The 26289-nt window shown below is 35.4% G+C and overlaps 1 protein-coding gene across 1 annotated transcript; it reads right to left on the bottom strand.

The window, feature by feature from the left end:
• Nucleotides 1–1917: 1917 nt before the first annotated feature.
• Nucleotides 1918–22726, bottom strand: LOC150105114 (globin-like). The gene is made up of 3 exons (XM_090396161.1): nucleotides 22455–22726; nucleotides 11541–11766; nucleotides 1918–2383 (listed from the first exon to the last, which is right to left on the bottom strand). Exons 1-3 carry the CDS (start codon nucleotides 22652–22654, stop codon nucleotides 2237–2239), a joined length of 573 nt encoding a protein of 190 aa, XP_090252287.1. The 5' UTR covers nucleotides 22655–22726; the 3' UTR covers nucleotides 1918–2236.
• Between the last annotated feature and the right edge of the window lie 3563 nt (nucleotides 22727–26289).

The following is a 26289-nucleotide window of genomic DNA, read 5'->3' as shown; positions in this document are numbered from 1 at the left end:
TAATAAAAAAAAATAGTATTAATTCTTTGGTATGGTAAACTGTATCCATTGGTATGCTGGAGCTGGCTAGCATGAGCTCATTGTTAAATTTTCCAGAATTTTTTGAGTCGGTTGTTAAAATAACAGTGGCTATAAACTGTAGAGCAGCATATATTTCAATCCACAATGGCTACTTACTGGCATTTACAGCACTTTACAAACTGTTCTAAAATGAATATTAGTATTAAAATCTTATTTAGTATAATCATGTAATTTTTGCCATGCCCTGCTCATGATTATATTTGTGGTTATACAGGGATCCTGCAATACTACTCTTAGCCCTCTGTGATCATTTTCTAGATTTATTCTGTACAATCCATAGGTTGGGATAAAAATAAAAACATGATAACAGTGATAACTATGAAACATCTCAGAAATTACACCAGGTGTGCTGCTGTTGTGATTATTACAAATGTAGTTACAGGGTTATGAGGACACAATCAATAGTTAATTGGAAATCCTTCCAGTTTTTATCTTCTGAAAAATCAGATAGAGGATATATGCAGTAATTATCAAACAGAATATACTCAACCTCATAGTCTTGGTAAGTACTAGTTATGATCGCCATTATCATGGGCAACAATCTCTCATTTTCTCTTCATTCTTAACGAGACCAAAGATACAGTAGTGAACAAATTCATCCTAAAAAGCCGAATTTTTAAGTTTTTTGTTTTAGTTTGGTTATTGTTTCATTTCAGAATAGTTCTGGTTTTAGTTCACTGTTTTGGTTGAGTGCTGTGTGTTTTAACTGTCTCTATGATGTTTATTAACAGTGGTGTGCATTTTTAATAATATAAACAAGTTGACATTAGCAATGTTTTATTCATTTTGTGTAGCTATAAAATGGATACATCTCCAAGAAAGCATTCAAAAATACTCTTTCTCCCCTTGTCCAAAGAGAGTGAGTATCCTATATTTACAAATCAGCAGCTGAGAAGGCGTCTCCCACCCACCTTCAACAAGCGCCTAAACACCCAACTAAAATGATGTTCTGGGGTGTTTTATACATGACAGCCCATGATCACTTGTGCCTGTTGACAGTATGATGAAAAGGGACCAATACATAAAAACATTCGAGAAAAGAGTGATCCCAATCCAGAAAGACAAAGAAATCATCTTCCAATAGGATCTCACTCCATGCCACACTTCAAAAAAAAAAAAGTGAAAGAGTTCCTCAAAAATCACAACATCCAATTGTTTCAGTGGCCAGGTAACTCTTTTGACATTAACCCAATAGAATAAACAAGAAAAAGAGACTTGGAAAATTAAATTTTGATACAAATGATAACTTAATACATTCTATTATAAAAATATGGTTTCAAGATGCAGAAATAATAAAAATCAGTTCTGTGTTGGTAGAGTTCATGCCTAAGTGAATTAATGAACTTATTAGGAACAGAGAAGCACATATAAATTATTATGTAAAGTCAGAGTTTAATTTTTGTATACTTATTTTCTTGCAAAATTAAAATTTTCTTTAAAATGTGAGCGTTTGGATTAATTTATTCACTACTGTATGTGATTAATGGGCATTTGGTGCCATCAACATCTCTTCTCAAAATATTTAGGTTTCATAGAGTAGTTAATCTTCTAACCCAAAGCTATGTTTTCTGCCATAATAATTGAAAAAATGTTTTCTACTGTTATTCTCTTTCAGTGAGCTAAACTGATGGAAATGTTTTTCCCCTTTCAAAATCAGACAAACAAAAAAACAATAACATATGCAATATCTAGAATATACTGAAACATATAACCTGAGATAAACCTTATACTTATCTGAAATGACCCAATAAAGTCATATTTGCTTGAGTGTGGACGTCAGTTTTCATCCTGTCTAGCATAACAAGTTGTATATATTATACGAAAAGAGATAGTTGCTAATGAAAACCATGTAATTTATTGCTATATTATACACACGACCCATCTAAGAACAAGTAAACATCAACAGTCGCTAAGTTACATGATAGGATCTAGCTTTTTAACTATTCCTGTATTCAGTTTCTTCAGATACAAATGATAGTTACTACTGCAGTGAAATATCATGCTTTCAAATGTATTTTGGTAGACAGGTTATATCACCAGTTCAAAGTATCACTCTGGAGCAAGCTCTGGTTGATGAATGTTGAAAGTTCCACAAGTAGCAATTATCCTCAAACGAATCTATCCCGCATTCTAACCATTGCAACATTTTAAAGTTTTACCTAACTTTACACTCTTCTTCTATTCCTTTAGATACAACACTGAGTGAAACTGTTAGCACTTTCTTCCAAGCTTCTTCAGCCTGTAGTGTCATGTGGCTTCCTAATTTTTCCCTAAGGACTTCAATTACTATATTTGGCAAGTCCTATAGAAAAGAAAACAACAATAATAGAATTTAAGAAGTTGAAATGTATTAGAAAATAATTTTTATAACACTTCTTTTCTCAAATTTTAATGTAGTGTTATCTCTGATGCACATATTGGACTGTGAGAAATGCAGCACCATAATGAAATAAATTTGAAAGTTAACAAGACACCTTCTTGTTAACTTTTAAATTGGCCTTAACTGATGTTTGTCTGTATGAGAAAATTTCTTGAAAAAATTTTCAGTTTCACATAATCAAACTAGACTTGCTGGTGATGTCACTGTTTCATATTGGTTTTTACACTTTATTGTTATTATTATCATTATCATCATCAGCTGCAGCAGACCTCCATGGAGTCAAGAAACTCATTGCAGGCGATCCTGCTCTCTCTCTCACACACACACACACACACACACACACACACACACACACACACACACACACACACAGCTCATCATACCATGACTTAAATGCATTCACTGTCTTTATACTCACCACACTTTCAGGCACTGCATTCCAATCACCCACCACTCTCCATCCAAAAAAAATCTACTTGCACCCCCTGGCCCTTGCCCACACCTTCCTTATACAGCTTCCAGGAATGGCCTCTTGTTCTCCCTCTCCAGCCAAGATGCAATTTAAAGAGCTAGAAGGAGGGGGCAGGGTTGATATGATAGACACATATAAGTTGGTAAGGGGGTATTATTGAATTAATATTGAAGAGGTTTTTCATGGGGTGCTTAAGGGTCAAAGCTGTATAACTGAGAGGAGACCTCCACATAGCCTTTAAAGGAATGCGGAGAACCGACCAGGGCTTCTCACCTAATGTCCAATCCTCACCTTCTCGTGGTGCACCCTGTTGGATATCTACCTGGATACTGAACGAACGAGGATGGGCTGGCAATTTGGGATTTAGCCGACCAAATTGTATTCTTATTGGTTAAACCAAAATAAAAAATGATGGTACAACATGATAAAATTTCATGCCGGCTGGGGCGTCGCCCGGTTAAACAAGGCCCCTGTTGTTTTCGCCAGGGAACCAGGGCGAACAGCGAAAAGTCAGCTACTGGAACAAATCTGAAAACAAACCCCAACTCAACATCACCAGAGTTAAAGATCGGTACTATCAACGTAAGAAGCCTGAATGGCAAAGAAATGGAGCTAGCTGAGGAATTAGATAAGTACCAGATCGACATAATAGGGGTGACTGAAACAAAAGAGACCAAAACTGGTGAGATCTTTCTGAGCAATAAATACAAATTGCTATATTCAGGCAATGACAATCAAGGAAAAGAAGGAGTAGCCATAGTATTCAACACAAAATACGAGGCTAATCTTCTTGAATGGCAGTCAGTCTCAAGTAGAGTAATGTGTGCAAATATGAGAATGGGGAACTGGACAATGAGACTTATTTGTGCCTATGGTCCCACAGAAGGCTTTACTAAGGTAGAAGTGGAGAAATTTTTTGAGGCTTTAGAAAAAGCAACTGACACAATGAAAAAGGAAAAGTTGGTCCTTATTGGGGATCTAAATAGCAGAGTAGGAAATGATTGTGAGACATACAAAAATATTTTGGGAAAATTTGGAGAAAAGAGCAAAGCTAATAATAATGGCAAATATCTGTTGGATTTCTGCTCAGGACATGGACAGGTTATTACTAACACCATGTTCCAACATAAAAATGTGCACAAATTCACATGGAGAGAAGAGGCTAGGAATAAGAAAAGTCTCATTGACTATGTTATTGTTGATAGTGATGTTTTCTCCCTGGTGCAGGACACCAGAGTGTACAGAGGATTTGAAATTGGAAGTGATCACTATTTAGTCTTGAGCAGGATAAAATTGAATTTCATATTGAAAAGAATAACATGTAAGAAAGTTTTAAAGCGAATAAAAGTTGAGCAGCTCTCAGATGTGAACTGTAGACTAAAATACAGAAAGATTATTGAAAAGAAAATGAAAGACTTTGAGAACAGGAATCAAACCTTGGAGATTCAGTGGCAAACTCTGAAGAAAACATTGATTGATTCTGCCAGAGAGGCATGTGGTGAGGTTGTGTGCAAGGATAAAAAAATCAGAACTCCCTGGTGGACACAGGAAGTTAAAGAGGCAGTGAAGGAAAAGAAGAAAGCATATCAAAAGTTCCTGGCAAATAAGTCAGCTTTTACTCTTACAGAATACAGAGACAAATGTAAGAAAGCTAAACATTGTGTAAAACTAGCTAAACAAAAGTCACGGGAGGACTTTGGCAAGAATATAGAAAATAAATATCAAGAAGGTGGCAAAATATTCTGGAGGTTGTTGAAGAAGCTTAGGAATGGAGGAAAGAGTGCTGTAAACAGAGTTAGAGATGATAAAGGTGACATGAAAACAGGAGAAAAAGATATCCTTGAAGTATGGAGTAATTACTTTGAAAAACTGCTAAATGAAACAAGCAGTGATGACAGCACAGTGATAAAAAACACTGACCAGGCATGCAGTCAGGAATACATATCCATACTTGAAGTAGAAAAAGCCATCAAAGGCTTGAAATGTGGAAAGGCAGCAGGAGTAGATGATATTCGACCGGAAATGCTGAAGTATGGTGGTATAAAAGTCTTACAGTGGCTGCACTGCATAGTTCAGAAAGCCTGGACAGAGGGACGAATTCCCAATGATTGGAGTAGAGCTCTCATAGTACCCATATATAAAAAGGGAAATAAAACTGAATGTGAGAATTACAGAGGTATTTCCCTACTGAGTGTTCCTGGCAAGATCTATGCAAGTATACTTGAGAAACGTTTGAGAAGAATTGTGGAAGAAAAGCTTGGCGAAGAACAAGCTGGATTCAGGCCAAATAGAGGCTGTCAGGATCAGATCTTCACTTTACGACAAATAGTCGAGAAACCATTGGAATACAACAAAGATCTGTATTTAAGTTTTGTAGATTTGGAAAAGGCATATGACAAGGTGCCAAGAGAGAAGCTATTCAATACGCTGCAGTTATATGGTGTCAGTGGGGCATTATATCAAGCAATACTTAGTCTTTATTTGAGTTGTAAGTCAGCAGTTAGAATTGAAGGAAGTACAGGAAGATGGTTTAATGTTAAATCTGGTGTGAGACAAGTATGTACATTATCCCCTCTCTTATTCATTATCTATATGGATCACATTATGAAGGAACGTGGTATTAAACCTGATATCAAAATTGGAGATGTTAATGTCAGCTCTTTGCTTTATGTGGATGATGTTATACTTCTAAATAAATCCGCTACAAGTCTACAAGATTATCTGACTAAATTGAATAGCTGTTGTAATAGATATGGTATGAAGGTCAGCAATAAAAAGACAAAGACAATGAAAATAGGCAGAATCATTGAAAATGTCAACTGTGTTGTGAATGGAGAACCTGTGGAACAAGTAAAACATTTCAGCTACTTAGGCACGATTTTTACTGAAGATGGTAAATTAAATATAGAAATAGACAACAGAATCAGCAAAGCTGGTATGCTGGGAAGTCAATTGAATAAATTCATATGGAATAAGAAAGAAATTAGTCGGAACACTAAATTAGCTGTATACAAGACTGTGTTGAAACCAATTTTAACTTATGGATCTGAGAGCTGGGTCAGAAGTAAAACACTTGACCAAAGACTAGAGACCGCAGATATGAGAGTCCTGAGAAAGATTAGAGGCGTGAACAGATGGCATCAATGGCAATATCATATTAAAAATGAGGATATTAGGAAAGAACTTGACATCGTCAGCATCCAGGAATGCGTTAGCAGAGCTAATCTCAGGTGGTATGGTCGCTTAAATAGAATGGGAGAGGAAAGATTAGCAAAACAAGTGTTCTCTGCCAGGTTGGCAGAAAAACGACCCAGAGGAAGACCAAGATATAGGTGGATTGATACGGTACAAAGTGCCTTAGACGATAGAAATATAAGATCTGATAATGTTGGAGTCTTGACAAGTAACAGACTGATTTGGAGGAAAATTGTAGATAGGAAGTTAGTAATGATGTAATTTTTTCATGTAGTACTGTCATATCCTGTATATCCCTTGAGGGTACATGGCAGGAATTTGATGATGATGATGATGAGGTTTTTCATAGAATGGTGGGAGAGAACATACATGGAAACTGTATAAGGAAGATGTAAGCAGGAGAGTAAGTTTTTTTGTATGGAGAATAGTGGTTATTGGATGCACTACCTAACAGTGTGGAGACAGCAGATGCATTTAAGGCATCACTTGGTGAGTTATGTATATATCCTTGGAACATCCTACAATGAATCTTTTGACTCCGGTATTATGATGATGGTAATAACAAGTATTCTGCCACATAAGGTGTATACCTCCTGCACTTTGTCTTTTGACTCTATGGTAATATTATAATAATAAGAAGTAGAATGATGAGAGGTCTTATTAATTTTATATAGAAAGATTTTTACTCATTCATCTTAGGATAATATGTGATTGATACTTTTAATATATAACAAAATGTATCTTCAAAAAACGAAATTTGTAAAAACAAATTGCTACTTATTATAGTAGATCAGATGCAGCAGTAAGAATCTGTGTAATATATACTGATTAGAGTAGAGGAACATAGTGAATATCCAAGAAAAAAAAAGTAGTTAAACATAATATGGATGTAATTTACTTATGTAAATATTTTATTGGCCTAAAATTTTTGCCCCAGTATCAAGGGCATGCTAAGGCAAAAATTTTATGCCAATAAAATATTTAAAAAAAAAAGTAGTGAAAGAAAAGAACTAAATAAACATAACAACACTGGAATATGCTATTAAATTAATGAGAAACAAGATTCCATTTTTATTCAAAAAAGTATATACATTGTTAGTATTCAAAGATATTAAAATTTACATGGGAAGATAAAACAAACTCTAATGAAAAACAGAGTGTTGCTAATGAATGCAGTGGTATATTTGAACTGTGCTAGGAAAACACTTTTAAATAGTTTAGTGTGGCTTTTTTTCTTATAATTGTGCTTCATTTTTTTTCATGTTGTATACAGGTGTTCTTCAATAGTGTTTGTTATTGTAATTTTATTTGTTTGTGTTCCTGCTGCTTTCTGAAAATAGTATCTGTAAGGAAGTACTCATTTGCAGCATGGGAAGCTTCAACATGAGGATTGAGTTTTTATCAATTTAAAGTTTTACCTAACTTTACATTTCTTCTATTCCTTTAGATACAATTTTTAGATCCTTCAGATTCTTTTATGTATGCATCAAAAAATGTGAATGGTTAGGGTGACCAAAGAAAAAAAAAAAAAGGCAGCAAAATGGGAGCTGGCATAGCTGGTAGTATCAGATGAAATCTGTTACTACTGTGATAACAAAAGGAAAGGAGTGGAAGAGCTTAGCCAAGAGTTAATGAAAAGTAAAACAAAGGCATCTGGATGATGAGATTGGACATCTAAAGAATCCTTTAGATGTCCAATCTTCAAGTGTGTCAAAGGATAATCATACAGCATTGTATGGGGATTTAATCATTAGAGGTGTGGTGAATAACAAAAAAATAACATGCTTTCCTGCTAGAACATTGAAACAAATAACTGATGCTTTACAGAGAAGGAAAGAGCAAACATCAGAATTAGTGGTAGTTTTGGGCAAGAATAACTTAGATGGTGAAAAAAGGAATGTGAATGGGGACTTGAAGTTGTTGTGGGAGATAAAGGAGAGTGTTGAGAAAGTGGTTAGTGTGTTTCCCAGATATGATAACAGTGAGTTGAGAAGGAGCACAGAGATAAATAGTAAAATGATTGAGTTGTGTCAGGTGAAGAGTGTTCGGTTTGTGAACCTATGGAGTGAATTTGAACAGAAATTGGAATAGGTTTGCTGTTGGACATTTAGAGAAACTATTGTTTGCTGAGAAGGCACACAGAATTAAGAAGTTAGTGCAGCTAATGATGAAAGTGAGACTATGAAACAGGTGGTATCAGGAAAAAGACAGATTCTGGGGTTAAAGATTTGATTATGGCAGGACAAAGTGACAGAATGTATAAAAGTTGGGACAAGAAATGCATGAATTGGAATCAGGATTAGGGAAACGAGTGTGATCAGACTGAAGAGATAGAGAGATGTGGTTAGAATAAAGAGTGATGGTCTCAAAGACAGGAAAATTGTTATATTTTTTACCAATGTAGGGAGTATTCAAAATAAGGGAACTGAGTTTGTTGCATTGGATCAGTATGCCCAAGGATAATTGGTTATCTTAACACGTTCATTGCCAATCACGTGATATTGCGTGGACGTCGCTATCTATTGTTTATGTTAGCCAGTGCGCACAGTGGCGGCGTTCGGACAAGGCGACGACGCGACGATTTTGTTTAGTTATTCGTTGATTTAGCGTGCTTGAAGTTTGGTTTTTATTTATTTTGAGTATTGTTTTTTTTTTTTTAGTAAGTTCCCTATAAATATTGATTTTTGATAATTATTTTTTTCTATTTGTATGTTATTTTTAAAAATTCTATGTGATTATAAAAGACTGATAATTAAAGTTATAATTATTATATTTAAATGTTTTTTATTTGTAAAATATATAACTTATTTGACCGAATTACATATCATGCGATATCGCGTAATAGATATTTAGAGTACATAAATCCTATGTACATAATAATAAAAGCATATAAATAATATATTTAACTTATTTTGAGCACAATAAAAACTAAATAAAAAAAATTTGGCCACCACACGAAATTCCAATTTTCAGCTTGGCAATGAACGTGTATGATGATGATGAAAATTATTTGTTCTTATTTGTTGTTTTAAGGATACTTGCGACATAAGACTGAATGATATAATCACGTAATCACAAGAAAGATATTTATTTCAAGATTACTCATTAATTTTTTTTTTTTTTTTTTTTTTTTTTTTTTTTTTTTTTATAGCAAATTCAATCATGTTTCTACTTCAAAATATTTCGTTTCATACTTAGTGATATAACATCACGCGGCATGTTCTAATTTCAACGATCTATTGTTAGTATTCTAGCTTGTATATTTTTTTAAACTGTTCTTGTAATACCACCGACGATGGTCTGCTATTTCCAGACCGAAATATTTGGTTAAATAAATATCTTTCTTGTGATTACGTGATTATATCATTCATTTGTTCTTATGGCCCCACCGAAGGTTCTTCTAAGAAAGAAGTGGAGGCATTTTTTGAGTCAGGGTAGGTAGGTAGGTAGCTGACATAAAGAAAGAAAAAAGTGGTCATTGTTGGAGATCTAAGTGATCTCCAACAATGAGATCTTACCATTATTAATAGCCTTGCCCTTTTCCTCCAAATCTTTCCATAATGATTTTATATGCCTGATAGGATTCATTTCCTACTCTGCTGTTTAGATCTGTAACAAGGACCACTTTTCCATTTTCTTTATGTCATAATAGTGCTTCATGGTATAAACAAAACCAAAAGAGGAAAAATATAAATTAATTTATTGAACTTACCAATATTTCACTGTTTTTCCATCCAGCATCTTCAAAGAAGCACAAATTATAACTGTGATAAGCACACAGACACTACACTAAATCATTAGAAACAATTCAGTTTGTAACTGACACAGAACTAATTTCCTAACCTGGCACCCTTTATGGGCCAGGTTAGGAAATTAGTTCTGTAAAACCAATGTCTTCTTTAACCATAAAGAAGACATTGGTTTTACACAGAAGTTGCTACATGTTCGAAAGAATTTTTAGAATCAGCATCTGCTATGAAGCACTCTCCCCAACCTCAATAGGTATGGTTGTATTAATTTGCCAAAGATCTGGGAGACAGTCATTCTGAGACCAGATAGCCTGATTACTCTGAATTAACTTGACAGTTATCTGGTCCATGGAAGATGCCAGGTTAAGACATTAGTTCTGTGTCAGTTTCAAACTGAATTGTTTCTAATGATTTAGTGTAGTGCCTGTGTGCTTGTCATAGTTATAATTTGTGCTCTGAAGATGCTGGATAGAAAACCAGGGAAATATTAGTTATAAATTCAATAATTTTTTTTTTTTCTCTCTTGGTGTTGTTTATACCATGAAGCACTATTAGGAATAATCAACAACATCTAAGCTTTTTGATACATATACAAATTCTTAATTTGAGTTGCCTACTCTAATGACTCAAAAAATGAGTCCACTATTGTCTTAGAACATTAGGCACAAATAATTTTCATCTTTCCCCATTTGAAGTTTGTCCATATAACTACTTGAAGTTGTCTTCCAATCAAGAAGTTTTTCTTCATGTTTGGTGTTGAATGCCATTGCTACTCTTTCCTTTTCTTGATCATTATTGATTGAATATAACATCCTATACTTATTATTTAGCAGGATCCCACCCATTAGAGTCTTCTTTGTCTTAGTAATATCAATTATGTCCACATAGTACTTTTCTAATTCTTCTGCAAGTTTGATTTCGAAATAAAAGAAAAACTGAAGATAGGAATCAACAACATGATACTCCTTATGATGATGGTTCCTATCAATTTTATTGACATTGGTTTTTGTTCTTCTTCTAGATGCTGAGTTAGAGTTTGTTCCAGTAGCTGCCTTTTTGCTGTTTGTTCTGGTGCCCTGACAAAAACAGTGTGTGGGGGGATGCCCCCAGCTGGCATGAAATCTCATTCTATTGTACTATCATGTTTGTTTCTGGTTTAAGCCAAAAGAGAGTACAATTTGAATGGTTAAATCTGAAATTACCAGCCCATACTCATTTGTTTAGTACACAATAGATACCTACTAAAGGGGCAAAACCATGTGAAGGTGGAGATTAGACATTGGATCAGAACTCTCAGTCAGTTCTCTGCATTCCTTAAAGGTGGTGTAGAGGTCTCTCCAGTTATCTGGCTTTTACCTTTAAGAAACCCTACAGATTCTAGGAATAGAATAGATATATAATTAAGATAACATACATTAAAGGGTATAATTAAAAATAATATAGGTTAAAGCGATGGTATTTAAAATCAAAGAAAAGTAAAAAAAATTCACAGCCACACAGATGCAACACCTACACACACACTATCATAGGAGGAGAAAAATGAATAATGTCTTGGTTTACTGGCTGTGTTTAGCAGATTTTATTTGCGTATGTGTTAAAATAAAAGAAAAGATTATTCCAGATTCACCATAAAGTTATTGTCTAGAGAGAAAGGTCTACTTACTTCAAATTGGATTGCAGTAAGCCCTCTACGGCCATGATTATGTCCAGTCTTGAGCAGTAATTCCGTAAGGCATTCAAGGTCATCAAGATTTTCAATCCATGAACTAAGAGCATACATGACAGTTGTTGCATGAGCACCAAGATGCTTATTAGTGGGAAGTTCACCAAAAGGAACTTGTGCAAAAGATTTGAAGTGTTTCTGATAATCTGGATGTTTAATAAACAGCCTGAAAGAGAAAAGACAGAAGAATTAATAATGTATTTCATTGTAATTATTATATAACCAGTTTTACTGCTCATGGTAATTGAAACTAGTTAAAATTATAGCCAAAGTAACAATGACTATGGAGCCAGTATATTATGTTTTTTTAACTGTGTACTGTCCAGCTGGTTTATGTGTTTCAGGAGAGAAAAATCCTTCCACTGCAATGAGACTGGCATAACGTACCTGTAACTGAAAGGTTTGTATAAAGGTTTCTCTTATCCTAGACAGGATTTGAAAGGCACACTGCATCACCCATCCAACTGTACTGTGGAGGCACTGTCATTATGTACAATTCTTAATGAGACTAAAAATACACATGAAACAAGAACACAGAAAAAATTATTTAATATGTACCAGGAAGTAAAGTGGACTAATCAGATTGATCCACAAATTTTGAAAGAAATATGCATGCTTAAGGATAAGATTAAATTCTTATTATCAAACCTCTATGGAGTCAAAAGACTCACCAAGGGATATCTTACAATCATACAGTTTATCATGCTGTGCCTTAAATGTATTCACCATCTCTGCACTCAAATCACTGAAAACTCTCCAAGTAAATCTGCTCCTCATCCTCTTGCTGACACTCTCCTTATACAGCTTTTGATTACCTCTTTTTCTCTCCCTGTTTTCACTCATTCTATGCAAAGCCTCCTCCACATTAGTCTGGTAATAGCCCCTTAACAGCTTATATGTCTCAATTGTTCTCCCCCCACCCTCCATTCTATCCACCAGTTTCTGCAAATTACATGTTCTCAATCTGTCTGTCTTCATACTCAACATTCCAGAGACTAGAAAATACTTTAGTCAGTCTTTGGACTTTTTCCAATACATCTTTTTGAAAAGCAGGTGACCAAATCTGTGCAAGTAATCCACATGTGGCCTGATCAAAGCCATATATAATGGAACATAACATCCTTACTTCTACAAGTCATTGCCCTCCACATTTTCCCCATTATCTGCCATGATGTCTGCACAGTGAGTTATGTCCCCAAAATTTTAGGTCCTTGTCTACACTCACTCTCAGATTTCGCATCTCTACCTCCTCCAAGATATTCCCATCAATTGTGTACTCTACATTCCATTTTTGCTTCCCAAATTTCAAAACCTTACACTTCACGACATTGAACTGATAACCCCACTCGCCTACCTATTCAGCTAGTGCGTTCAAATCCTCATAAGTCATAGCATCTGCCTTACTCCTCATAGTTTTCCCCAACTTTGCATCATCAGTAAACAACTGCATACCACATTCAGACCTCTCCTATTTTAACAAAAATCAAAGTCTGACATTTTGTCAAAACCAGTACATCCGTCTTGAAGTTATTTTATTAGCTTACAGCAAACAGATATAAGGAAGCTAACAGGTGCTATTAACTTGCAAACACGCCAAAAATTTTGCAAATGTATTTCAGAGTTTTACGCTGCACAGTATTAATCAGTGAAAAACAATGAGCTTTTCATGTATAAAAAGAGATATTCTTTAGGAAACCGTTAAAACTTTATTGTTCTTCGTGTACTCGTACTAGCAGTATATGTCATACTACTCTCGCCGTACTGGTGGTGTGATTTAGAATTATCCACAGGATCAGTGTTCCCAAACTTTCAGTACCCACATACTCCTTTTAAAATTTTAGCAACACTGGTGTATTCTCTCGCAGCTTCTCCTGGGTGACCTTGAGTCCTTTGGTATTATCTTCTTGAGTGTTCAATGATTTCTTGGCTGAGAAGGTACCCAGGACAAGAAGCACAATTTCCATCAATCGATAATGTTGGCTACAATTAATTTTGGGTGATGAAATCTTTTGTCGGTGTCATGAATGGTAGTGACTGAGTCATCCTATGATAACAATTCATTCAACCACAGCTATACACCGAGTCGATTGTACATTGATAGTTACGTAACATCTGCAGTTGTCCCTGGGGGGGGGGATGCGTTCCCAAAGGCTGTTTGTTACAGTACAATAGTATTAATACGGCGGGGGGTTAGATAAATTGGAAACCTTGTTCTAAAAATCAACCAATGATGAATGTGGTCGTGATCAATGTGCATGTTGCTCCCATCATAGCTTTCTAAAAGTCTACTGTTCAATTAAGAGCACTGCATAACAGAATTTGAACCTGAACATTCTTTGGGATAATATTTGCCTTTTATGCAAGATTAATATGCCCAGTTCTCCATTTACACGGTAGATTGGTTCCAGAAAAAATCGTGTAAATGAAAACTGTGTAAAAAAGAATACGTTGCATATGAAAAAATAGAATGGTTCCAGATGTGAACAATAAGTTATTTTCAAACGAAACGTGTGTGTGTGTGTGTATATATATATATATATATATATATATTCAAGATACCAAGTAATTTTATATAAACTTGGTTTTTAATCCTATTTCCCAAGTAAGCAAACAGACAAGTAAGTCAAGTTTGCGCCTGCATGGCGCAAGTCTGAGGCAACTCGTGGTAACGTAGTGCCAGTCTGAGGTAACTCGTGGTAAAGGTTGTTTAATCTCCGATCACTTTCCTTAGTATTTTTCCCCTAATGTAAAGTACATCCCCTTGTGGAGATGTATGATGCTATGCATTAAAGGCAATGGTCACTACCATACCGGTTTTTGACCTTTATTGAGATCTCGTCAGGGAGAGCCAGACCTGTAAATGCTAAGGTTGAAGTAATGCAGAGCTTATGAATTTTACGTCAACAAGTTGCCCCAAGGTGCTTTGACCTTATTAAATAAAATCTCAGGATGAGAGATAGATGTAGAAAGTTTTTTAACTTGGGTATATTATGTATTCAAGATACCAAGTAATTTTATATAAACTTGGTTTTTAATCCTATTTCCCAAGTGAGCAAACAGGCAAGTAAGTCAAGTTTGCGCCTGCATGTAGTGCAAACATCTCTCATCCTGAGATTTTATTTAGTAAGGTCAAAGCACATTAGGGGCAACTTGTTGAGGTAAAATTCACAAGCTCTGCATTAATTGAACTTTGGCATTTTCAGGTCTGGCTCCCACTGACGAGACCTCAATAAAGGTCGAAACCGGTATGGGTAGTGACCATTGCCTTTAATGCATAGCATCATACATTTCCGCAAGGGGATGTGCTTTACATTAGGGGAAAAATACTAAGGAAAGTAATCGGAGATTAATCAACCTTTACCACGAGTTTCCTCAGACTTGCACAACGTGCAGGCGCAAACTTGACTTACTTGTCTGTTTGCTTACTTGGGAAAAAAGATTAAAAACCAAGTTTATTAGAAATAGGATTAAAATTCAAGATACCAAGTAAAATTACTTGGTATCTTGAATACATAATATACCCAAGTTAAAAAACTTTCTCTCTCTCTCTATATATATATGTATATGCATCGCTTAAAGAAAATAGTGTGTCACTAATAAAACAGAAATTCGAAAAGGTCCAAATATACCTACTCATATGATTATTAAATCTTATTCGCTCATTTTCTGATAGTACCGCATTCTCTTGTGTGAGACTAATTAAATCACTTCCATCACTTGAAACATTTTGGCTGTCCTGTTCATACTGCAATGGCGACGTTTTCTTCAGTAAAAGGAACTAAATTAGCACTAATTTCCAATAATTCTGAAGGCTGATTTTTTTTTTTTACCACGGACTCTGTAATTAATCGTCGAGATCCTGTTTTGACTATATCTTTGTATAATTTTTAATATCGCACCATACATAACTTCAGTTCACGTTTAAACTGTTCAGTTCGTTCAGTATTTGGGTTATGTGTAAGAAAATGACTTTGCAATTTTACTAGCCATTTGAAGCCCTTCTTTAATTAATCCCGCAATGAGTAGAATCTCTTCATCATCATCACTTTTTTCTATTTCATCGAAATTCTCAAGGACAGCTTCTATTATTTCGACATCACTAACAGCATTGTCAGTCATCAATTCTTCAATATCTGCAGACGAAAAATCAAATCCTTCTCTGCCAACTGCATGTGCTAATCTGATGATATTGGGATATTCAGTTGTATGCAAAGGTACAAGGTTTTTCTTTTTTCACACATTCTGGCCAAGTAGCTTTCCAGCATGTATTTAAAATTGATGGTTTCAATTCTAATAATGCCAATTTAACAAGTTTGGCGCAATCCAAAATAGAAAATTTCTTCCTTACATCAATAACTGTCAGTAAATTATCCTTATCTAGTTTATCCAAAATGTATTGGAATGCTCTTCTTACGTAGTAAAATTTGAAGGTAGCGATCACACCCTGATCTAGTAGTGGTATTAGGTGGCAGAAAACAAAATTCCACATTCGGGTGTTCTAAAACAGGATGGACAGGCACAATGTCTATAATCAATAAAACTTTAAAGTCCAGATTTTTTTCCATCAAATAGCGTTTAACTTCTGGAACAAAACGTTGATGGAACCATTCGTTAAAAATTTCTTTTGTAACCCAACCTTTTTTATTTGCCTTCCAGTGCACTGGTGACGTGTTAAAATCCACACCCTTCATTGCCCGCAGTCGTAGGGATCGATTAATGAGTAATGGTTTTTAATATACGATCTCCTGAAGCATTGGTGCAAAATAATAGTCACATGATCCTTAGCTGCTTTAAAGCCGCCAACACTTTTTTGCGATTTCGCTATTATATAAGTTCCACTGCATTTGTCTACATGCTGTAGCTTTTTTAACAGAACTGAATTCAAACAGAAATTTTAAAAATAAGCACCATTTGAACCGTGTTAAATCAAAATATACGGTGTAAAAATAGAATTGCTTTTGTTTTCTAAACCGTGTTATTTCAAAAATCGTACGAAAAAAGCCGTATAAAAAGAGAATTAGCTGTACACATGACATATCTATATTATAAAACGTGTTAGTTTGAATATGGTTAGACGATGCTGAAGGATATTTAATTTATTTGTTTTAAATAAATAATATCTTATTTATATAAAACGTGTTAGTTTGAATATGGTTAGACGATGCTGAAGGATATTTAATTTATTTGTTTTAAATAAATAATATCTTATTTATAAAGTCGCAGGGTGAATAATTTATCCATCTGACAAATCTACAACGAATAAAATGACAAAGCAAAAAAAAATTCTTCACCCAGTTAAGTGCATTTCCGCGTACATTCTTCTGAATTTATTACATCATCTTTTCAGTTCGGTGACTTCCGCTAGTATGATTAGCAATTCAAGGTCACAGTGGTTTTTCTAAGAACGGAGACTAATACCAGACGCAAATTCCGCACACAATGGATATTTTTTCCCTTCTGGTATGTGTGTGTGTGTGCGCGCGCGCGCGTGTGTGTGTGAGGAATTGCATAAGTCTTTTAAACAGAAGCGTGTTCGCCAGACGCTAAAGAATGAACTGATGTCATCAAGCAACAACATAACATCCAATGTCGGCGACGAAAAAAAAAAGTACTCGACGTTGATAATTAGGATTTAATTTATCGTTATCGCTTCCGACTAAAGGCTAATTATTGCTTCAGAGACTTCTGTGGATGGGGGGAACATATTGCAAGATCACAATGATTAAGGTGTATAAGGGAAAAAGGAGCATAGGTAGTGAATGCACCTGGCAAGCGAAGAGTTGTAATTGGCAACACCAGTAATTCTCGAACATAAGTTCGAACCTAGAGCCACACAAATTTATCCTCTCCTTGAAGGTCACCGTAGAAAATGACTTCTGAATATTTTTATATATAAATGGGTTTATATAAAAGTGTCTAAAATGTTTTCAGCCGGCCTGGTTGGCCCAGTGGTTAGCGTGTCTGCTCTCCAGCCAAGAGGCTGTGGGTTCAAATCCCGTCGTGCGCATGGATGTTTGTCCTACAAACTTTGTGTGGAAAGGGAATCTGTGACCCTACCACTATTTTAGCAGAAGACATCATTACCAAACCCATGTGAGGTACGGCAGTGACCATACGCCGTCTACGGACGTCAGATGTGAAAATTTTTATTATTTTTTTTTAAATGTTTTACATGATGCAAGAAATACCGCATTTGTCAAAGGTAATAGTTTAGCCTCGGAGACTGGCAATTCGCGTGTATCCAGGATTCGCAGATTTCTAGTGATTGAAGCATCATGAAAATTTTCGAGAATAGTTTGTGCAAATACTCCCCCCCCCCCTGAAACGTCTGCAGTTTATTCTATATTGTGGTTATAGCCTTTCGGCTGTTTAGGGGCAGCTATATATACGCCACCATCTAGGGCAGTGGTTCTCAAACTGTGGGGCGCTACCCCCAGGGGAGCGCGAATACCTTGAAAGGGGAGAGCGGCATACTTGCCTACAGATAAAAATTAAAACTGCCCTAAATCAGTTTTAAAAATAACAACAAATACAGAAAGAAAAAAGTTTGATGATACAGGTTTTAATTATCATGAATTTCAAAATAACTAATAATTATTTTCTTCACTCGCACTTACAAAACGCGTCTGCCAAAGGCAGTGTTGATAGTTCGACAGCGGCCGCTTCTTCTTCCAGGCAGCTGAAACACGCGCAGCTGAAAGCAGTGACTTAATGACATCTCATTGGCGCTTGTTTCAGTGCAATTGTGCTGATTTGTTTACCTCTTAAAGTTGACTTGATTATGAACAATTAGTCATGAAGCGTTTCCTGAATAGTGATAGAAATGAAGATACCAGCGCTCCTTCAACTAGTGGTGGGAAAGACGCTACTCGGAGCTAAGTATCGTTCTAGACTAAATATTGCTAAAGAACTTAGGGTGGCCATTTCTGATATTACACCACGTTTTGATAAACTTTGTTCTCAGAAACAGGCTCATCCATCACATTAGACTTTGACATTTAAATGTTTGATTATTTTTACAGAGAAAAATTAAATATTGTTTCATTTCAATACATATTTTGGTTAATTGCGAGTGTTAAAACTAATTTTTATTATAAGCCTAATATTGTGATTCTTTAATTATTTTGTTTCAAAAACTGTTAAAAAGTAGAAAACACAAAATAAACTGAATAAAACGTCAAACTTAGTATGACTTCTATTTTGATAAATAAAACCGGGGGGGGGGGGGGGTGATAGTGTTTTCTCTTGTCAGGTAGGGCTCAGAGGTAAAAAGTTTGAGAACCACTGATCTAGGGAAATGACTATGAGCAAGGTGGTTTCTCGTTGCCTTCCTTGCCTTACTATATCCTATGACTGTAGCCTGTGTGTTCACGGGGTGGGTTTGCCTTCTTGCGGGATGAAAAACCCCAGATAAACTGGTGGAAAAAACCCTGCTGTCCACGCCCGAGACCGGCTAACTTGGCTATGGCAGATCCTTAAGCACCTCACGTCGTCAACGGGAATAGAACCTAGGACCCTCCCTCTCCAAGCATATGGTTGCTAAGCGCATAGCCACTAGGCTAACCGCGCCGATTTTGTCTATATTAACATAGACAAAACAGGTTTAATGAATGGTCTTTTACTATATTATCATAACACAAGGTACTGTAAATCACATAATGATGAGTAAGATCACTTATTTTATTCACTTCGCTTGTGAATCAAACTTTGTTGCTGTTTTATTTTTATTTTTTCCCTTTTCTTGCTGATGAGTAGATGTGATGTGTTGGTTTCACAAAAATTAGATGTATAAGACATTTACTCGATTACCCCCCCCCCCAAAAAAAAATTACTAAGATAATTCAGTGTCTTAATAGGGAAAAAAAAAGATTTTCGGAAACTGGGAAAATCCATTATGTTCAAATAAGTATTCGGGTTAGCGCTATATTTCGGACAGAAGCAATTAATGATTATAATTAGCGTATTTTGGCTGTTAATTGATGTGTTGTTTTGGCCGGTTTATGTATTCTACCTGCTTTCCTAGGTAGAACTCTTCACAGTATCAAACTTAATTCACCTTCAACCGAACTGAACAATTTCGAGTACTGTGAGGACCCCTTTTGGTTCTGATCGCACTTTCCACTCTTTCACCAGTTTGTGAAATACGAATCAAATATTTTCGACCCCCTCTTCCTTCAACATGATCACTAATTAGTTTATATGCTGTTGCTGCACGAACTGGACCCGCCTGCACGCGACATCCGAATTAGTCCCAAAGGTGTGCTATAAAATTGAGGATAAGGACCGTGTACGAATAGTCGTTTTTCTACATCAACTTTAAGCGCCCCCTGAAGCACAATTGGGAGATCGACGGTCCATTGTTTCCTACCCTTGGAAAAGGCCTAAGTTCGATTCTCGTTGTGATGAGAGGAATGTTTATGTTTGTTTCAATTGAAGGTGAGTTAGCCGATCTCATACGAAAGTAGCAGATTTTTTTTTTTTTTTTTTTTTTTCTTGGGGAAAAGTCGGGTTTTTTGTACAGGTAAATCGGGTAGTAGACGGCGTTATATTAACCAGTTTCCTTAAATCATATCGCAATAGCACCTACAGTTTGATATGGCGTATTGTCCTATTGAAAAAATCAGTGATCTACTCCATAGACCTGCTACAATGTTAAGGAGCATTGCATTATACAGATATACTGCAAATCTATCAATTCATTCTTCCAGTACCACAACCAAAGGTCCATTTATTTATTTATCTGGTTTATCTATTTACCTCAGGAATAAAAATGTCTGATACTTAGGTCCTCTAACCAATAAATTGAGTATTTTTTTTTTTTTTTTTTTAACTACACCAAACGATTATAAACATTTATAGATTTTATGTAATGTCAACATTTCAATTTTGATTATTAGTAAATATTCTTTACCTTAACTAAATATTAAAAGATGTATAAGACTTTTCTTTTAAAATTCCCAAATATTGATCAGTACTATAATAAAGATCGAAAGGCGAGTTGTTTTTATAGAAGGGGAAAAAACATGCCACATAGAGTGCATTTTATGGAAAGGTTTCCAAAAGCAAGATTTCCAACGTTCATCAAAACTGGAGGGGGGAAAGGGGGTACCCCCTTGAATGTTATGATCCAAACTTAAATCCATACTTCGGATGTTAGTGTGACAATTGGAATAAATATAGTATCTGCATGATGTGAATAAAAGTGAAAAATATTTCTGACATCGTACACAGCATATGCCTGTCATTTTCAGGTTCTTTTTATTATTCTGCCATCTTTGACATGATTACGCTCATTAATAAAATCCATATCACATTAAGAAACAAAGGAATGATTTTCGGTTGTTTCTTAATGTGGGAATAACTATGAAACATTAATTCGGTAGTATAAGGGTGAACAAAAACAAAGATTAAAACCGAATGAATATTAAAAAATAAACAACACACCGAAGTTACTAAAACATGATTAGATGCAAGTGGGTCAATGAACGTGATGAGTTTACATTATCTCCTATCAATTTAACCATTCTTGACTGAACATCATTGACACAAATTTGGAAAAACGACCAAAAGTCAGTGTTGAATAATGTGTTCTGGCTAGATGAACAAATCAGTGCATCGTTTTGATCACCGAAAACTGAAATCAAAAATTGTTCGGTGAACAATTAAAAGTGCGATACTGAAAGAGTTGTGCGGCATTATTATTACAGTGAGAAACATTGCTATTGTAATAATATTAATAATAAAAAAAATTAGCTAGCACTAAAAGAGCTCGGTCTGTTCCCTTTAACAATAAAGGCATCATCATTATTATTAAAATTTCTGAGCATTGTAATGCAGGGATACATAAGGGGAGAGAGAGATTTGATAATGTAACATTGTCAGATCATACAAAAGTTATTATATCATACAAAAGATTCACTATCGCTAAACGTATCGCAAATAACGAAAATAAGGGAACACATTGTTTATCTTTAAACCCAAAAGCATTCTTATATTTTAGATTATTAACATAGTCGTTCTGAAGGCAGATAGCAGTGATGTGCCACAACAGTACGACTATGTTAATAAACAGTTACTGTCAGTAACTCTGAAATATTTTTCAAGTTTATGTAATCATTTAAAAGGCAGTTATGTTGCGTTTTTTTGAATGTAAATATCAAATATTTCTTTGCGCAACTACTTTAGCAATTGCTATGCGCATGCGCAAACGAACAGTGGCTATTAACTTCGTCGTCTGTTCATCTGAAACAAAAGTTAAAACGGATGAGCAAATTTAATGTTTGCTAAAATTGGATAATAATAAGAATAACTATTAATTCAATGAAAAACAAAATTAATTTTTCGCAGCGCTAAATCTTTACTGCACGGAACTCTGGAATATATATATATATATATATATATATATATATATATATATATCACGCCTTCGCCTGCAAATTTACATTCACACGTACATTTCTAACTTGTTGGAATACCTTGTGAAGATGAAAGAACATTTTTACCTTTGAAGCGAATATAAAACCAGATATCTACCGACCGTCAAAAGACACTCCTTAATTACAAATGCATATTATTTGGCAAATTCAACGATGAAGATATTACTGCATAATTCGCTAATAAGAAATGTGAAAACTTTTGTTATAAATGTAATAATAAAGCAATATTTCCAACACGTACATCTGATTTGTGAGATAATTAATATGAATTAATCAATAAATGCTTTCCCAATTCTATTGTCAGATAAACTTGTCCTGAAAACAAAGGAATTAATTCATAGCAAAAAAAAGCACACAGGATCGTCTCATGAATTAATGAGACTAATTAAAAATGCATAAAATAGATGTAGAAACTTACTTTATAAACACTGCTATACCACTGTTTTTCATATCTTTTTTTACAAACCCCCACGTTAATTTAATCAAGTTCTTTTCTCTTGGGGTGATACCTGTAGACTCATCAGGTATATCTAAACTAGCATCTTCAATCTTGTCTGTTGTGTTTAATGCATCATCATTCGATTCTGTAGCCCAAAAGATACTTAATAATGCGCCCATCGTTTACAGTTAGGAAAATAATCGCTACTGACAAATCAATCTTATTGCGTCACTCTGGAAGAACTTCGTAACAACGTGCTTAGTCGTACAGGAATTGTAATGCACGCGAGGTTTGCCGGCTTTTCACATATAAACTCAGCGCTCCTGCAATCTCATTGGTCTAAGCAGTCGACGTCATGAGAGGTGTGTAGAGTGTAACTATGGAAGGAGTGATAAACTTTTTGATTTATATAAGGCTGATTATATCAATAACGTCATTGTGATTGCCCCCTCAGCTTGCCTTCGTAAACTTGACGCGTGTATATAATACCTGGAAGAGTTTAGGCGCAGCAGTTTAATATGACAGCACACACAGAAAGAGTATCAGTTTTATCTTCTATCTGCCGAGATGTTTATTTATCTCTCTTTCTCTCAGTATGTTCAAACCCACATTTATACATATTTGTAATATTTTGGTCCAACCCTTGCTGATTTGTCCGGATAAAAACACTTTAAGATGCAATAGTAGAGCAACTGAGGAATAGTGTTGGCTAAGATATGTAAGAAAGTTAGTCAACACAAATAGGAGACACTTCATCAACCAGGCATTTAATGAAATTCGTCCTACTTAATATATTTCTCAAATGTATAATATCTGGTTGTATGATAGAGAATCGTACAACATCAATTCGTAAAACAATAACAAGCATAATCTGTGATCTATTTGTCGATCAAAATTCTGTCACTCAGAATTTTGATCGACAAATTAACCAAGTGAAATAAAAAAAAAAAAAAACCTTGCAACGAAGCAAAACAATGTTTTGCGCTTGAAATATATTCACGTCTGAGCTACTTGTATATAGAGGCTAATGACTTCACATCACTTGCCTTAGTATGTATCCCATAATGCAAAGTACCCCCCTTTTCGCAGGTGTATGATGCTATGCATAATAGGAAGAGCCACTACTCAGAGCGATTTTGACCTTTATTGAGATCTCATCAGTAGGAGACAGACCCGGGAGAGATACCAAGGTTGGAGTAATGCAGAAGTCTGGGTTGTGGCTCTTTCTATTATGCATAGCCCGAAAGTGGCGGTGCTTTGCCTTATGGGATGCACACTAAGACAAGTGATATTGAAGTCATTAGCCTTTATAGTGAATTTGGTATCTGATCGTTTGAGAATTGTGATTATAGTGAATTTATTAGTCAGATTTTTGAATTGTCTGTTTGTGAAAGGAACTGTGATGGTAGTGTCATGTTTCAGAATCGCCGATTTTATTAATGTCTGAGAGGAGTAGCTGTTACACAGGTACGTTACTTCCTTAAACTAAGGATAATCTTGACACGGATGACTTAATCCAAAAACTGGATAGCACTTGAGCTGCTTAAAAATTATTGGGGATGACATGAAACCAGAGAAGGAAAAAATCCCACCCATAAAATTCCAGGAAGTACATGTGCGCAAAACAGAAGAAACACGCAGAGATGACAGAATAGATCATGACATCCATAATAATGATCCTTCTAACTTTGTTAAAGAGAAGGTACCTCCGGTCATCCTACGTGAAAAAACAAACAAATAGACACCACTCATTTTAGTCATGAATGATCAGGAAATTGTATATTCATTGGCTAAAAACACTGACTAGAGAATCAAGATTCAGCCCACCACAGTGGGAGATTTTCGCTGCTTAACCAGAGTAATGGAGAGCCTAAACATGCAATATCACACATTCTCCCTCAGCTTTTGAAAGAAATCTAAAGGTAGTTTTAAGAGGAGTAACGGAGGACATCACTCTGGAGGAAATAGCAACTGATCTCTGCTGTCACCCTCCGGTGAGCGGAATGTTTCGAGCTGACAAGAGCCCGATGCCACTGGTTTTCGTGGAAATTCAAAATTCATGCAATAATATATATGATTTTACATCGATCTGTGGGCTCAGGATAACACCTGAACCTTTAAGAAAAATAACATGATCAGGTCAGTGCCACAGATGCCAAAAATATGGCCATGCTCAGAAATTATGCAGAGCTGATTAGAGGTCTAATCAGCTCTGCATAATTTCTGAGCTGCTTAAAATAGTGTTTAAAATGTGGTGGGAACCACCCCATTAACATCTGCACCAAGCCTAAAACCACTGCGGCCAAATGTGCCAACTGTAGTGGCCCACATCCGGCCAATTACCAAGGCTGCACCCACTTACCACCCAAAAAACCGACTGGCACTAAAAAAGGAAGCAGAATTTCCTCAAACTCCTCGTACACAACAAAAGAAAGAAGAATTTCCGCAAACTCAAGACAAATTTATAAAGCAAGTGGCTCTCCCCATGAAAGCAACATATGCCAGGATTAAACACATCCTAACCTGACTGCGATCATTACTGCTTCTCTCACTAGCATGTTTCAGGATTTCAATAAATCAAACCCATCACTAACCTCTACAAAAAGATTCCTTCAAGAAACTCACTCTATCCTAACAGCACTCACTTATGATTAGAAATAAATTTGTTCCTAACTCCTTTCTAATTGTCGCTTGGAATGCTAACGCTTAGCCAATTTTCACCAAAGTATAATCCAGATATTATACTAAATAAATGAAACCCACCTAAGACCTGCAAATAATCCGAAATTGAGAGGATATCTGCGCTACATAAATGGTAGACTGGATTACAGAGGTGGTGACACTGCCATTTTTATCAAAAACTACACTAAGCACAATCCAATAACCAACCCATCAACTACAAATTTAGATATTATAGATTTTGAGCTTACCAGCTGCGTTAGTGTATGCTTCAATACCCGTAATATCTAAATTTGTAGTTGATGGGTTGGTTATTGAATTGTGCTTAATGTAGTTTTTGATAAAAATGGGAGTGCCACTGCCTCTGTAATCCAGTCTGTAGACGCCATTCTTGGCATCAGGGAGTCCCTCATTATCATTGGGGATCTGAATTCAAAACACCCATTTTGGAACAGCAAAACAACCAATCAAAACGGTCGCATTTTATATAATTATAAAGTTTCAAATTATATTGTAGTGGCCGGCCCTACTGATCCTACTCATCACCAGGGGAGGCTCGTGCATAGGCACTGCGGAACTGCAGCACCCCCAATTTTTCTCGATATATAAATATATTTATTAATTTATTTATATTTGCTTGTAATATTTAATTTCATCATCAACAATCCCATACAATTCTTATTTTGCATAAAAAATAATAAAAATCCATCTTGTAGCACTTAGGAGGGCGAAGAACGTTAGCGGCACTATGTTTTCCACAGTGTCATATTTGCTACGCGCAAGCATATGCACGTCATAGTGAGATGCGAGCTATTAGCGTAATGCGGCACTGTCTGTCGTGCAGTTCCACTGTTGTTTATGTGCAGTTTGAGCCAGTAGTAGAGTGTTTGTAGTGCTTATCATGTTTACTCCGTCTCTTTAAATATTTGGACATTACAATTTAAAGACATAACATTTGTTATAGTAATTTTTAAGTAATTTTGAATTATACTAAACTGTATAATTTTATCGATAATAAACAATATTTTTTCATGTTTAATTTTTAAAAAAATTTTTACCATAATTTTGATATTTTATTCAAACACGTATACACTGTACTTACAATGCGTATGTATATTTTGAAAGTTGCAGCATC

Source organism: Typopeltis vanoorti, chromosome 7, assembly GCF_054136105.1.
Source record: "Typopeltis vanoorti isolate ZY-2024b chromosome 7, IOZ_Tvanoo_1.0, whole genome shotgun sequence".
NCBI classification, from domain to species: Eukaryota; Metazoa; Arthropoda; class Arachnida; order Uropygi; family Thelyphonidae; genus Typopeltis; species Typopeltis vanoorti.
Note: the sequence above shows the minus strand (reverse complement) of the source record. Positions and strands in the feature narration are given on the sequence as shown.